This window comes from Bufo bufo, chromosome 7, assembly GCF_905171765.1.
Source record: "Bufo bufo chromosome 7, aBufBuf1.1, whole genome shotgun sequence".
Lineage (NCBI taxonomy): Eukaryota > Metazoa > Chordata > Amphibia > Anura > Bufonidae > Bufo > Bufo bufo.
This window is the reverse complement of record NC_053395.1, coordinates 162,335,039-162,350,869: the sequence shown is the minus strand read 5'-3', so window position 1 is coordinate 162,350,869 and position 15,831 is coordinate 162,335,039. Positions and strand designations below refer to the sequence as shown.

Sequence of the window (15,831 nt, the reverse complement as noted above, 5' to 3'; positions counted from 1 at the left end):
TAGCGTCCTGGGTGCCATAGTAACACTGAAAGCATTTGGAAGACGGTTCCGTCTTCAAATGCTTTCAGTACACTTGCGTTTTTCCGGATCCGGCAGGCACCTCCGGCAACGGAAGTGCATGCCGGATCCCAACAACGCAAGTGTGAAAGAGGCCTTAGTTGGTTTTTGTACTGTTAAAGTTATTGTTGATACCATATTGTTTTTCTTTGAAATAAATATTCAAAAACGTTTAACCTACTGATGCCTCAATTAATGTAATTTTATTGGTATCTATTTTTATTTTTGAAATTTACCAGTAGCTGCTGCATTTCCTACCCTAGTCTTATACTCTAGTTAATAATTTTTCCCATTTTTTGGGGGTAAAATTAGGGGCCTCGGCTTATATTCGGGTCGGCTTATACTCGAGTATATACGGTACTTCTCGGTTGTCTCCAGGACAGAGGATATTGTGTATTCGCCTGCCTGTGATGATTGCATCAAACCAGTGTGAGGTAATTCCATCACGGGCAGAGGGGAGGATTTTGTGTGGGAATGTCTGAGTGTATTGTACGTGGTTATTGGCTGTTTTTACAAAACCCTGTGGGTGGTAACCTTGTTGGAAGATGTGTATAAAATGCTTGTGTGTTAAAGAGAGAGTTCCTGTTTTTATACCTTCATGAAGTTTTGGCTCATGTTTGGGGAATGGGATAACTACACTCTTGGGGATTGCTATATCACAATACTCCCCTGAGTATAAGCTCTTGTAAGAGCTTGTTCATGGTTCCTGCTCTCTGCATTTAGGAGAGGTTCACCCACTGGAGCCTGGAGCCTTGTCGTAGGTCCAGGGTGGGTAGGAGACGGCGAGACCTCCACCAAGCTTCGGCGGTTCGTGGGGTCTGCAGTGCTGACAGTGTCAAGTGGAGTGCTTGAATCCTCGGAAAGCACTAGGAGCATCTATCAACGGAGGTACCCGGTCGTGGTGCTAGGCGTTCGTTACAATTGTGATAGTCCATATTGCTTCCTTGATTCATTTTTCCATCACATTATACATAACTCGTTTCCATGGCTACGACCACCCTGCAATCCATCATTGGTGGTCGTGCTTGCACACTATAGGAAAAAGCGCCGGCCTTTTTGGAGGCCGGGACAGTAGGAGAGCACACAGGCTGGTGCTTTTTCCTATAGTGTGCAAGCACGACCACCACTGATGGATTGTAGGGTGGTCGTAGCCATGGAAACAAGCAGTGTATAGTGTGATGGAAAAATGAATCCAGCCAGCAAAGGAGCAAGTGCCTTGTGTTAACATTCTCTACATGAGAAATGCCAATTGCTGAAGTGAGACAACCCCTTTAAGTCACAGATATGTAGACATATTCCGAGCCTTCTGACTGCTATGCGAGATGACTATCCACAGCACCTGTGACAAACAAGGGAAACCAGCAACCTTATATCCTAACAAAACACTGCTTCTTCTCAGACGTTATTTTCACAGCCACTGGTAGGGATGAAGATACATGTATACACCATCTTTTCCCCTATGCGTCCATTCACTTGTGAAGAACCCACCCACAAAAAAAACTAATTTAAGTCCAATATAGACTTTCCAGATCCTGAAACCCTCCAAGACACTAGTTAACTCTGAATTTGAGGTTTATAAAACAATTTCTTACACAAGGACAATAATGCAGCACATACTGTTTGAAGTCCTTGAATCCTGCATAGAAAATATAGCAAAGCTTAAAAGCCATGACATCGCTCATGGAGGAAATAGCTGAAGAGCCACTTACCGATATCTATCTGCTCAACAGCTTCCTCCACCGTCACTCCAGGTGCAGACACAGTCTTCACAAAGGGATACAAGTTGCAGACAACCACTCTGTATGAAAAACATATCCCATCATCATAATCTAAAGAATGAGCAACCTATCATTTCTACCTTCACAAAATAAAGTGTCCTGCTCCCTACCTGACATAGGTGAACCCCAATCTGGTAAGGTCTCCCTGGTCCTCAGGGGAGCTCCTTGCCAGGATACCTGTGACAAAAGAAACCAATCAGAGCCACGTGTGAATGTACTGCATGAACTATTACAAGCAACTTTTCTGGAAGGGTCCTGTTAAATTCATTGAAAGAGCTTACAAGGGGCCTGGTTGTCTGGGTCTTCAGTGCAATATTACAAGGTATTGGTACCAGATTCCTGGAGAAAGTTTGGTGACCCAGAAATGTATTCCGATTGCCATGTCCTGAAGGCTTCTATTCACATGTGCCATGCTGGACTGTCACTCAAATCTAAAGGGAACCTGCCACCAGTTTTATGGGCAGCAAAAACCATTGACAGATTTCCTTTAACAGGGCACAGAGGATCCACGTTGGGCGATATACCAGTGTTCATGACATACATCGGTATTAAGAAACAGCGGTATTGCAGTTTTAATTACCGCGGTATTTTAGCAACAGTGCTGACTGCTTCTAAAAACGCCCAGCGCACGTTACACATCAGTACGCCCGTATCTACAGTGTAGATGTCTCCAGCAGCTGCCCAAAAACCAGGGAAACCAACACGCTGTCTAGAAAACGTCCCCGCGTTGCTCCGCCCACAGGAAAGTTTGGTCACATGGACATAGTGTCACCTCAGGTCCTTCAGCTCACCAGGAAATAGATCTACCAGTGGTAAACCCCTGGAACCAGGAGACCGTGCGCTGGATAACAGCCGCTATGCTCCGGTGGGTGCTAGGCAAAGAGCTGCAGGCTGGGGCAATATGGCTGTGGTGTGTAGTGATAGTCTCTGGTGTGTGATGGGGGCGGGTAGCATTATATATTGTCATGGTGCGCAGCCAGGATGAGGCATAGACCAGTGATATGCAGTGTGTTTAAGGGCTCAGATGGCCGCGTTTTGCAGTCCAGAAATTGCAGATCCACAAAACACGGATACCGGTCGTGTGTGTGTTCCATATTTTGCAGAACGCACAGGGCCAGCACTATAGAGAAATGCCTATTCCTCGATTGCAGACAAGAATAGGACAATGCTCTATATTATTTGCGAGGCCATGGAACGGCACTATGAATGTATCCGCAAAATTACGGAAAGGATGCAGACCTGTACCTACGAACGTCTGAATGAGCCCTAAGGAAGCTGAAGGTTTCTTAGTCACATGATTTGTAATTCTCATTTTTTTTTTTGTAAATGAATTAAGAGACTGTTTTTGGCAGTAATAAAATAAGTTGCAGAGAGTAGATTTCAGTTCTGGCGCTCCAACAGCAGAGGATTCGACAAATTTATAGAGAAGTGCATGAGCCCTTTAATAAATTGATTGGATCTTCCACCAGCGGGATATTTACTAAGAACAATATGTGAAGCGCCAGTCTTTAGTAAAATGACCCCCAATGTTTTATTTGACTGAAAGGCATGTTTATGATGCCAAAGTGCCCTTTTTGACAATGTGCACTTCTGATGGCCACTAGAGTTGAGCGAACCTGCCTTTTGGCAGGGTCGAGTTCTGGGTTTAAATGAATTACTTAATGAATTCCGTTCTCACGAAAGCCATCACGCAATTCAATGCCTTTCGAGGCATTCCGTTTTGCATGCCATCATAATACAAGTGTATGGCCAGCAGAACAGAACCCTCGGGGCTGGCCATACACTTATATTATGCGGCATTGAATTACGTGATGGATTCCGTGAGAACAGAGTTCATTACATAATTCACTTAAATCCCGAACCTGCCAAAAGGCAAGGTCGCTCAACTCTAATGGCCACACTGAACATCCCATTTAGCAGGGTTTTCTGCTAGCATGGCCTATTTCTATGGGAGTGCCAGAGATAGCTGATCGCTGCTACCTTCTGCACTCCCACAGAGAATAAAGTGAGCAGCAAGGCACACGCCTGACCAGACGCTCCATCAGGTCGGGGGGACATGGGAACCCAGTTCTTGGTGGAGTAACAGGGAGATATATTACTGTATGGGTACATCAATGAGACATTCTAATGTAGGAGGGCTAGAAGGAAACAAGTACATGTTTTGAGTGTTTTTTTTCTTCTGCTAAATGGGTATTATCGCGATATATATCCTTAATATCATTTTCATGGGAATATTTATGATCTTGCCCAAACCTAAGGGGTCCCAGTGGCCAGACACTTATTACCCATCCTGTGGATAGGGGATACATTTTTATTCTGGAGCAACCCCTTTGACTTACTATTCATGTAATCGGTGATAAAGGATCATTAACCTCTTCATGTACAGTACTGAATGTATTTTAAAGGTTACCAGCATTAAAATCTCACCTCCATGCACTGCGGGATGGAGGGTCTTCACGCGTCCCCCCAGCATCTCTGGAAAGCCAGTGAGTTCAGACACATCTCTGCAAAACATGATGCAAAAGCAGACTAATTACAGTGCTTACCCATCATTTTTGTCCCCATGAAAGGAGGTCTAGGACTGTGGCTACAGATGCCCAAATGTATACATAAAGCCCAATTCTGAGCTGATTATTAAGAACTGTCCTTTCACTGTTTTATCATAAATGAATAGCAGAAGCAGTTATATCAGACTTTATAATATATTTCATCAGAGAAAGATGCTTCCTTCTCTGATCAGAATCCCCTCTTTACTAACTCAGTTCGTGGCTCAGATCAGTCTTCAGTGGAGATGGGCCACGTGCTCACATTACAGAGGTCTGTGGAGGGGCCATGGGGAGGAAAAGCATGGGGCTGCTACAGACAGGCAGAGACTGATTGATGCCAGGTTTACACTAGTGTCAAGAAATCTGGCAGCCTGTTCTGGCGCAAATGTCGGCACTTATGCTGGAAACCAGACGGATCAACGTCAGACCCCATTATAGTCAATGGGGGTCTGGTGGCGCTCAGCCATGTGCATCAATGTCGGAACCGGTGAACTCCAGCAGGCCGATTTCAGAACGCTGCTGTGAATATAGCCTAAGGCCTCATGCACACGGCTGTTGTGCGGCCGTTCCATGCATTGGGGACTGCAATTTGCAGTCCCCAATGCACGGGCAACATCTGTGCGGTGGCTGCGACGGATCAAGACCCATTCAACTTGAATAGGTCCGTGATCCGTCCGCACCGTAAAAAAAATTAATAGAACGTGTTCTAATTTTTTGTGGTGCGGAGGCACGGAAAGAAACACCACGGAAGCACCACCTCCTCTTCAAACAGCTGATTGGCGGGGGTGCCGAGTGTTGGACCCCCACCAATCAGATATTGATGACCTATCCTGATGATAGGTAATCAATATATATTGCCTGCACAACCCTTTTAATTATGCGGGTTTGTCTCTCTGGCTTCTTTTAAAAAACGCAGCATGCCGTACCTCTTAGCAGGTTTTCACATCACCTTCGATAGGGGGAAAAAATTGCCATGAAGAAAATGCTAGTAGGCAAACACTAGCTGTATTACCAAGGTCCCGTCCCCCCCACCAAAAAATAAAAATATTCGTAAAAGCAGCAGTCTGAAAGAATGTATAGAATATACACCAGAAGATATAATGTTCCCCATGGAGCTAAGAGGATGTATTTTGTGTAACTTGTATTTACCTGACAGTGAGACCGGCATCACGCAAACATTTTGCGGTTCCACCAGAGGCCACCAAAGACAGACCAAGAGCGCTCAACCGTTGGGCAAACTCCACAAGCCCAGCCTTATCAGACACACTGAAGAGAGCTGGAAGACAAAGCCAACTTTATCATACACCAAAAACGCAATATTCAAATAAATGGGTCCATATATTTATACCTGTTAGATGCATGGGATACAGGACTACTGGTAAGTAAGAGTATTAGGGGGCTCATGCACACGAATGCTTCTGACGTTATTTTTTTTACAGGTCCGTATGCAGAACCATTCATTTCAAAGGGCTGGAAAAAACCCGGAAATGACTTCATGTTTGTATGTCCATTTCGTAAAAAACTAGAACATGTTCTATTCTTGTCCATTTTGCAGACAAGGACAGGCATTGTTATAATGGATCCGCAAAAAAACAGATGCAACACGGACATCACACAGAGGTCTACCTTTTGAGGATCCGTGTTTCGCGGACCACAAAATTACATAAGGTCGTGTGCATGAGCCCTTACTAGGAGAAAGTAGCAGAGGGCCATCTGTTATTCATACGCACCACTGATTCAAATCACCTTTGGGAGCAATTTTTTTTATCATTGCATTTTACTCATTTTGGTTTCAGGGCGCCTGCAGACAAATGCTATCTGCCTCACACCGAATCCATCAGGGAGCTGCTCTGATGGCTCGATATATAGCCCCCCCCATTTCTGACCTCCTGGCAGCTCATAACACTCATTATAGCTAAATGATTAAACTGCTAAGCATATGGCTTACGTAAGCGTTTATGGGCTGTCAGGAGGTCAGAGCAGCTCCCTCATTCAGAGAAGCCTTTTTCCAGGGAGCCTCAATGGCTTCCCTGCGTGGAGATCAGGGGACCTGTTTGTTCGCTCTGGTTGCCTCAAGCCTTCTAAAGGCCCGACTTCCTCCCTATTCAATGATTGACTGCTATGTCTCTATGGATGGTCCCACTGGAATGCTAAGCCCAGAACGAGTAGAGATTTAGATCAATAAGTGTCAAGGTTTAGTGAATCCAGTGAGTCCGGTGGGCACTCATCAGCGATCACAACATGAATGTCCATAGATACAAAGCAGTTAATCATTGACTAGGACCACCCATTGGACTAGCAAGCCCAATTCGAGCAGAGGGTTAATGCAATAAAATACAAGTTATACTGAATCTTTTCTCACAAAAATATATATTGATCCCAGTCAAGTGGGTGGTCCTGGCATTTATCATGTAGAGAAAGATAAAGGGGTTCTGTGGTTCTCTTTCTGGTGATCTTTTCTCTGGATAGATCATTAGCATCTGATAGTTGGGAGTTCGACACCCGGGACTATCGCCGATCAGCTGTTTGAGAAGGCAGCAGCACTCCAGTCGCAGCCTTCCCTCCGTTTACCGCAGGCCCATTGACATCACGACTAGTATCACGGGACTGGGCGCAGCTAAGCTCTATTCTAGTTAACAGGGCTTAGCTGCTCCCAGGTGAGGGATACTTTTTCTACATGATAAATGCCATTTGCCAAATTGAGAAATCCCCTTTAAAGGCTATGAACACCTTTGGGGGCAATTTGTTTTATTATTGCACTGTACTCTATTAGGAGGTAAAAATCCTTATTTCTATTTGGTCTTTATTAAAAATATGGTCCTGTTCTCTTTACAGAGTTGAGATGCACTACTAGCAAGATCTGAATTTTCTTTCTGCTCCGTCAGACAGCTAGCTGACGGACTTCTTATCTCTGCTCTCAGACCTTAAACACTCAAAGCTCAATCCTTAGCTTACTGATAAGAATGTAGCTTAAATAAGGGTATTCGATGACCGACACAAAGTGAAAGATTCACACAGCTAGATGGTTAACCCTTTGTGACAGAACGACTATTTTTATTAAAATCCAACAGAAAAATTATTTCTTGCCCAAAAGGAGTAAAATGCAATAAAAAAAAAAGTTACATAGCCATTAAAGAGGACCTGTCACTACTCCTGACATGCCTGTTTAATAGCTTTATGCATTCCCCATGTAATAATGATTCTGGAGCAACTAGTCTTATGGCTCTATGTTGTGCCATTCCACTTATTTCTACTAGAAGTTATACATGAATTGCCAGCAGTCTGCAGTAAGGGTACAGAGGGGAGGTAACCAGTTGGGGGGGGTGTACCTGCACAGTCTGACTCTATCCAGTCAGTGCTGCCATTGTCAGACTGTGCAGGGACACACACCCAACTGGTTAATTACAACTGACTGGGCCCAACAGCAAATTTTTGAAGCCCCCCCCCCCCCCCCCTTACCTCAGCAACTTCTTTGCAACACCCACTCCTATGGCTAGTACCGTAAAGATTGAGCTCTCAGACAAGGCCCGGCAGCCACTTTGTCCATTTCCTACAATGTCCCTGTATAATACTGTTGAGGTGGCCGTAGCAATAAAATCTTTTAGTCCTCCTCCTGAGGGGGCCCCTTGTGGGTCTGGGCCCCAAAGCAGCTTCTTCCCATTCTTCCCCTATAGCTACACACCTGGTTACCTCCCCTCTGTACCCTTACTGCAGACTGCTAGCAATTCATTCATAACTTCTAGTAGAAATAATAAAGGAATGGCACAACACAGAGCCATAAGAATAGATGCTCCAGAATTGTTATTACATGGGGAATGCATGTAGCTATTAAAAACAGGCATGTCAGGAGCGGTGACAGGTCCTCTTTTAAGGCTTTCTGTCAGCAGGAAAATGATTATTAACCTGGCTGATATTAGTGATGTACTAATGTCAGCTGAACATAACTATATTAGTGCCAGCTCACTGCATGCCGCCGTTATTGAGAAAAAATAACTTTATAATATGCAAATGAGCCTCCTAGGAGCAGGGGGGGGGGGGGGGTCGTTGCTCCTTGAGGCTCCGTTCTCCCACCTCTGGCCATGCCCTGCTACACTTGATTGACAGGGCCAGACAGCGTTGGTCTCCGCTTGCAGGCCCTGTCTCCTGTGGAAATCTCACACCTACGCCCTCCCTTTCAGTATTCGGTGCAGTCGCAGAAAGTGAAGGACGCTCGCCAGCTGCCGGCTTCACTCACTGCGCCAAATACTGAACGGGGCGGAGCAAGTGCAAGATTTCCACAGGAGACAGGGTCGGCAAGCGGAGACCAACGGTGCCTGGCCCTGTCAATCAGAGTGTAGCAGGGCATGGCCAGAGGTGGGAGAACGGAGCCTCAAGGAGCAACGACCCCCCTGCTCCTAGGAGGCTCATTTGCATATTATAAAGTTATTTTTTCTCAATAACGGCGGCATGCAGTGAGCTGGCACTAATATAGTTATGTTCAGCTGACATTTGTACATCACTAATATCAGCCAGGTTAACCCTTTCATGACCAAAGGTCATTGATGCCCCAGTGTCCAGGTCAAAGTTTACAAATCTGACATGCGTCACTTTATGTGGTAATAGCTTTGGAACAGTTATTTATCCAAGCCATTCTGAGATTGCTTTCTCGTGACACATTGTACTTCATGACAGTCATAAATTTGAGTCAATATATTGCACCTTTATTTATGTAAAAATCTCAAATTTACCAAAAATGTTTAAAAATTCGCAATTTTCAAAGTTTCAATTTCTCTGCTTCAGAAACAAAAAGTCATACCTCATAAAATATTACTTAACATTCCCCATATGTCTACTTTATTTTGGCATCATTTTGGAAAGGTCATTTTATTTTTTTAGGACGTTAGAAGGCTTAGAAGTTTAGAAGCAATTCTTAAAATTTGTAGGAAAACTTCCAAAACCCACTTTTTAAGGACCAGTTCAGGTCTGAAGTCACTTTGTGGGGCTTACATAGTGGAAACCCCCCATAAATGACCCCATTGTAGAAACTACAACCCTCAAGTTACTCAAAACTGATTTTATAAACTTGGTTAACCGTTTAGGTGTTCCACAAGAATTAAAGGAAAATGGAGATGAAATTTCTAAATTTCACTTTTTTGGCAGATTTTCCATTTTATTAAATTTTTTTCTTCAACACATTGGCTGTTAAACCCTCAAACAAAACTCAATATTTATTACCCCGATTCTGCGGTTTACAGAAACACCCCACATGTGGTCGTAAACTGATGTAAGGGCACACGGCAGGGCGCAGAAGGAAAGGAGAGCCATATGGTTTTTGGAAGGCAGATTTTGCTGGACTGGTTTTTAGATGCCATGTCCCATTTAAAGCCCCCCTGATGCACCCTTACAGTAGAAACTCCCAAAAAGTGACGCCATTTTGGAAACTACAGGATAAGGTGCCAGTTATATTGGTACTATTTTGGGGTACATATGATTTTTAATTGCTCTATATTACATTTTTTTGTGAGGCAAGGTAACAAAAAAATGACAGTTTTGTTATTTTTAATATTGTACTATTTTTATAGAGCAGGTTGTTACGGACACAGTGATATCAAATAGGTCTACTTTGTTTGAGTTTTACATAATAAAGCATTTTTGAAAAAGAAATTACGTTTGTGTGTCCATTTTCTGAACACCATATATTTTTAATTTTTCTGCCGATCGTCTTGTGCAGGGGCTTGTTTTTTGTAGAAAGTTGGTTTTTATTGGTACCATTTTTGGGTACATAGGATTTTTTCATCATTCATTATTACACTTTAGGCTACTTTCACACTAGCGTTCGGGGCTCCGCTTGTGAGCTCCGTTTGAAGGCTCTCACAAGCGGCCTCGAAAGCATCCGTACTGCCCCAATGCATTCTGAGTGGACGCGGATCCGCTCAGAATGCATCAGTCTGGCAGCGTTCAGCCTCCGCTTCGCAAGCGGACACCTGAACGCTGCTTGCAGCGTTCGGGTGTCCACCTGGCCGTGCGGAGGCAAACGGATCCGTCCAGACTTACAATGTAAGTCAGTCAATGGGGACAGATCCGTTTGAATTTGACACTATATGGCTCAATTTTCAAACGGATCCATCCACCATTGACTTTCAATGTAAAGTCTGGACGGATCCGTCTGAAGCTACTTTCACACTTAGAATTTTTTCTACAATATAATGCAGACGGATCCAAAGTCTGCATTATATGAGCGGATCCGTCTGGGCAGACCCCAAACGGATCCGCTCTGAACGGTAGTGTGAAAGTAGCCTTATGGGGCAAGGTGATCAAAAAATTGGCTGTTTTGGAACAGTTTTTATTTATTTATTTTACAGCATTCATCTGAGGGGTTAGGTCATGTGACATTTTTGATAGAGCAGATTGTTACGGACGTGGCAATACCTAATATGTATACTTTTTCTTATTTAAGTTTTACACCATAATAGCATTTCTGAAACCCAAAAAATGATGTTTTAGTGTCTCCATAGTCTGAGAGCCATAGCTTTTTTATTTTTTGGGCGATTGTCTTAAATAGGGTATCATTTTTTGCAGGATGAGGTGACGGTTTGATTGGTACTATTTCGGGGTGTATCCGCCCTTTTGATCACTTGGTGTTGCACTTTGATGTAAGGTGACAAAAATGGCTTTTTTTTTACAGTTTTTATTTTGTTATGGCGTTTATTGGACGGGGTCGATCATGTGATATATTTATAGAGACTGTCGATACGGACGCGGTGATACCAAATATGTGCGTGTTTTTTTTTTGCATTTTTATAGGAAAAGGCTATTTATTTTAATTTACATTATTTATTTTTACTTTTTTTTTTTTTATCAAGTCCCTCTTGGATCTTGAAGATCCAGTGGGGCTGATGGCTGTACTATACTTTGCAATGCTCTTCCATTGCAAAGTATAAAGACCCTTTCACACGGGCGAGTTTTCCGCGCGGGGGCAATGCGTGAGGTGAACGCATTGCACCCGCACTGAATCCGGACTATGGGGCTGTTCACATGAGCGGTGATTTTCACGCATCACTTGTGCGTTGCGTGAAATTCACAGCAAGCTCTATTTTGTGCGTTTTTCACGCAACGCAGGCCCCATACAAGTGAATGGGGCTGAGTGAAAATCGCAAGCAAGTGCGGATGCGGTGCGATTTTCACGCACGGTTGCTAGGAGACGATCGGGATGGGAACCCGATCATTATTATTTCCCCTTATAACAAGGTTATAAGGGAAAATAATAGCATTCTGTATTCAGAATGCTAAGTAAAATAGGGCTGGAGGGGTTAAAAAAAAAATAAAAAATCACCTTAATCCACTTGTTCGTGCAGCCGGCATCTCTTCTGTCTTCATCTGTGAGCAATAGGACCTTTGATGACGCCCCTACGCTCATCACATGATCAATCAAGCTTTGCAGCGCTTGGATTAAAGAGCTGGCTTGACGTTTATACACGTGGTAGCTGCACGGGGCATGTGCAAATATCACATATATAAACGGATTGCAGTCGTGAAGGGGTTAATAATCATTTTCCTGCTGACAGAAACCCTTTAAGGACTTGGCCTACTGTGGTTTTTGCATTTTTTGATTTTTTCTCCCCACATTCCAATAACCGTAACTTTATTTTTCCGTTCACATATAGGGCTATGAGGGCTTATTTTTTGCGGGACAAAATTATTATTTTTTTTTTAAATTGCACCATTTATTTTACCATGTCTTTATTAGAAAATATTTGTGGGGTAAAATTCAATAAAATCTGCCAAGTTTTTGATAATACAACGTTAACTGTGCGCTAAAAATTACATAGCATTCTTATTCTGCAGCTCAGTAGAATTACAGCGATACCTAATTTTTTTGTTTTTGTTTTATTACTTTTGAAAAATAAAAACCTTTGGAAAAATTGTTTGCATTGCCATTTTCTGACAGCCAAAACGTTTTTTATATTTCGGTCTACAGAGCTGTATGAGGGCTTGTTTTTGGCGGGACGAACTTAGTTTTTATTGGTACAATTTTTGCGCTACATACAACTTTTTGATAACCGTTATTCAACAGTTTGGGTGCAATTGAGATTCATTATTGTGAATGGGATTCTGCCGCTTTGCCTGCTGAGCTGTGCCTCATGCAGTTTTTCAGGCAGTTTATCATGACAGGAAAACTTCAGCAGGCACCAGCCTGTCATGGTAAGGGCTGTTTCACACGAGCGAGTCCATTGCGGAAATCACGCTCAGTGTGCGAGTGTGATCCTCTGCTGTGGACTTGCAGGAGCGCACAGCATTATCATGATTTATAATGCTATGCGTCTCTGCATGGCCTTTTTTCCACAGAATCATAGCGACATAAAGCGGTCAGTAAGATTCTGTAGAAATAAGGTCAAGCACACACGGCGCGCGATTCCCGCAATGGACTCGCTCCATAGCTCTAACTGGTCGAAACGCCGCAATTTCACAGTGGGGGCTACTAGTATAGGTCAGAGCCGCATCCCTCTGCCTATTCTCACAGATGTTGCGATTGCTACTGAATGCGGCACCTCATGGGTTTCAGATTCATCGTCGATCCCTGTCATTATGACGGTGTCTGCTGTACTACACGTATGGAGCATTTATGGCATTATGCGTTAAGGGGCTGTGAGGGATGAGAATCCATTTGGGCCTATCCCAACTGGAGTCCCCGTGGGTTAAGATGTCAGTTCCAAGTGATCTCAAAATGGGGGAACTGTGAGGGATGAGAATCCATTTTGTATGAGTATTTCTTCCATCTTGTGCATATGTGGAAAATTAACGAGCAGGATGTAGGGAGTCTGTGTATATAGATCAAATGTTCCTAGCCGCAAGGCCAAGGCAGCTGCTCCCTTATCAGCGTTCCCTGTAGCTTTAAGGATGTGCTGCTAGAGAATGCTAACTTTGAGATAAGATGCTATGGAACTTTTTAACCATTAAAAACTAATTGTTAGTATGGTGCGGAAGTATTGCCTTTTATGAATAACTAATCAAATCATTCGTTTTGATTTCCAGCCCCTTGGTGGTGTGCCAGATTTGTCTCCGATTACCTGTAGTGTTATAAAGATGTATACTTGTGTGGAATAAAGGAGAGAGAATCTGATTCAGCAGTGTGTCTGTGTCAGTTCTCTGAGCGCTCATAAGGACACTTAAATTGGGACCCCGGCAATCAGAGAGGTAGTGGGTTTTGCCCCAAAGGGGCCAAGACAAAAATGTGTATTAAAGGGGTTGTCCAGGATTAGAGAAACATGAATGTCTTCTTCCAAAAATAGCTCCACAATTGTCCATGGGTTGTCTCGGGTATTGCAGATCTGCTCTACTGAAGTGAATGTGTGGTGTTACACCTCAGCCCCAATCTTTGGACACATGTGGTGCTGTTTTTTTTTTGGAAGAAAGAACCCCTTTAATCTGCTCAATTCCACCAGTTCTATAACACGCTGTCTGCAGATCAGACAGATTTAAAGGGGTTTTCAGAGACCATTTAAATGATAGGTATGTTCTGGTGTTCTTGCAAGTACCATGGCCTTCTCGCAGCTTTGCCTGGGCCAGTCATGTTCATTGGTCACGTGGCCTAGGAGCAGCTCGGCCCCATAGAAGTGGATGGGGCTGAGAAGTGATACCAAGCACAACCGCTATGCCTGCCCATTGCTTCACAAACAGCTAATCAGTGGGGGTGTCGGACCACCACAGATCAGATACTGATGACCTAGAAGAGAAGGGTCATCACCAGTTAAAAAAAAAGTTTCAGAAAACCCCTTTCAGGTGGCAGATTCACTTTAAATTATATATCCAATAAGTTACACCCTTCTACCAGAACGACCCCTGTAAGTACATTCATGTGTCCTAAACTGGTCCCGGGACCCTTGTCTAGTCTGTATAAGGCCTTCTCTGTATAGTCACATGGAGCAGGGAGAATGAAATTACACAGGACACTATTCAGAAAGTGGATCATACGGCAGAGGCCACGAGACCCGACACACAACAAAGAGGTCTCTGCAGTTATCTCAGAGGGAAAGTTGTAAAATAGACATAAGGTACATCGCCCATCATCCACTGTACATCCTGATCATTCACTAGGAGCAATCACTGCCAGAAGGAACTTCCTATACCAAGTCCCACGTGGAAGAGAAAGCAAAGTCAGACCATGTGTACACAGCGGATATTACTACAGGTATTAATACCAATCATAGCCATCACAGTAATGCACAGCAAGGGGGTAAAAGGGGGGCTTTGTTAGGCCTGTAGTTACACATGTATCAGATCCAAAAACTACAGGGAGGAAGAGCAGGCATCCAAAATACTCAAACTACTGTGTGTAAAATATGTATGTATGTATGTACACACACAACCCAATACGTATATAAATACAGAACTATGTGTACACACACCACTACATACATATAATCATAAATACACTATATATAACTGTAACAGATGAGAAGATGAATATAGCAGAGCTGATTATACAGTCAGTATAGATGATATTACAGCAGGCTAAAAAAATGCAGAGAGAATGTGAGGGAGAGAAGGAGGCGCACGACTAGGAGCACTTACCCAGCTCTGCCATGTTCGCCGCAGCACTAGACCCGCGTCTACACGTGGGAGCAGTCAGAGTCAGTCCGGGCCTATGGACGAGGTGGGCGGGGTTTACAGATGTCAGGAAAATACGACAGACGCCGAACTAATGTAGCGCTCAAACCAGGGGGCGGGGCCTGGCGAGCAGCCTTGTGGGCGGTGATGTGGGCGGGGCAGAGGCAGCAGTGAGGCTCGTTTCGGGGGCGGGGCCTGGCGAGCAGCCTTGTCAGTCAGTGATGTGGGCGGGGAAGAGGCAGCAGTGAGGCTCGTTTCGGGGGCGGGGCCTGGCGAGCACCCTTGTCAGTCAGTGATGTGGGCGGGGCAGAGGCTGCAGTGAGGCAGGCGGGCAGTCATTGTGTGACGCAGCGGAATTACCGTTCTGGATGATGGGAGGCGGCGATCACCGGCGGCTACATCTTTCACTGTCATTATGGTTGTGTCTAAACTAGAGGACAGGTCCGGAACAGAGCTAGTGTTTAGCCAGCTCACATTGAGGGACACCCGGCCGGTATCTGACTGGCAAGGCCGGTGTTCTGAGATATTTTCCTACCTCAGATGGGGACGTCACTTGTATTGAGCATGCTCAGTTCGCCGGATAGGAAAATATCTCACAACATCGGTATTTTAGTGGCCCTTTCGGTTCCAGTAATTTTTTTTCTACCGCACAATGTTAGTTACCGGTATTTTCCTGTTACTAATGAGCGCTTCCATTGGGGGCACGCGGCCGTTTGGATCGCGGCCCCTAATGCATTGGCAACGTCCGTGCGGTGGCGGGGAAGGTCCAGATCCATCCGTTCAGCAAAAAGATAGAACAAGTATTTTTTTGTGGAATGGAAGCACGCGTCGCCGTATTGCTGGCCGCATACGGCGGTTCCGCA

The 15,831-nt window shown here is 44.3% G+C and overlaps 1 protein-coding gene across 1 annotated transcript in view; it reads right to left on the bottom strand.

Moving 5' to 3' along the window:
- ATIC (5-aminoimidazole-4-carboxamide ribonucleotide formyltransferase/IMP cyclohydrolase) overlaps positions 1-15,084 on the bottom strand; it is a 55,928-nt gene extending 40,844 nt beyond the window's left edge. The window contains exons 1-5 of the mRNA XM_040440769.1: positions 14,933-15,084; positions 5,531-5,657; positions 4,263-4,339; positions 1,946-2,012; positions 1,767-1,855 (exon numbers count right to left, since the gene is read on the bottom strand). Coding sequence (XP_040296703.1) covers positions 1,767-1,855; positions 1,946-2,012; positions 4,263-4,339; positions 5,531-5,657; positions 14,933-14,945 — 373 coding nt within the window. The 5' untranslated portion in view covers positions 14,946-15,084. The remainder of the gene's footprint in view (positions 1-1,766; positions 1,856-1,945; positions 2,013-4,262; positions 4,340-5,530; positions 5,658-14,932) is intronic.
- Between the last annotated feature and the right edge of the window lie 747 nt (positions 15,085-15,831).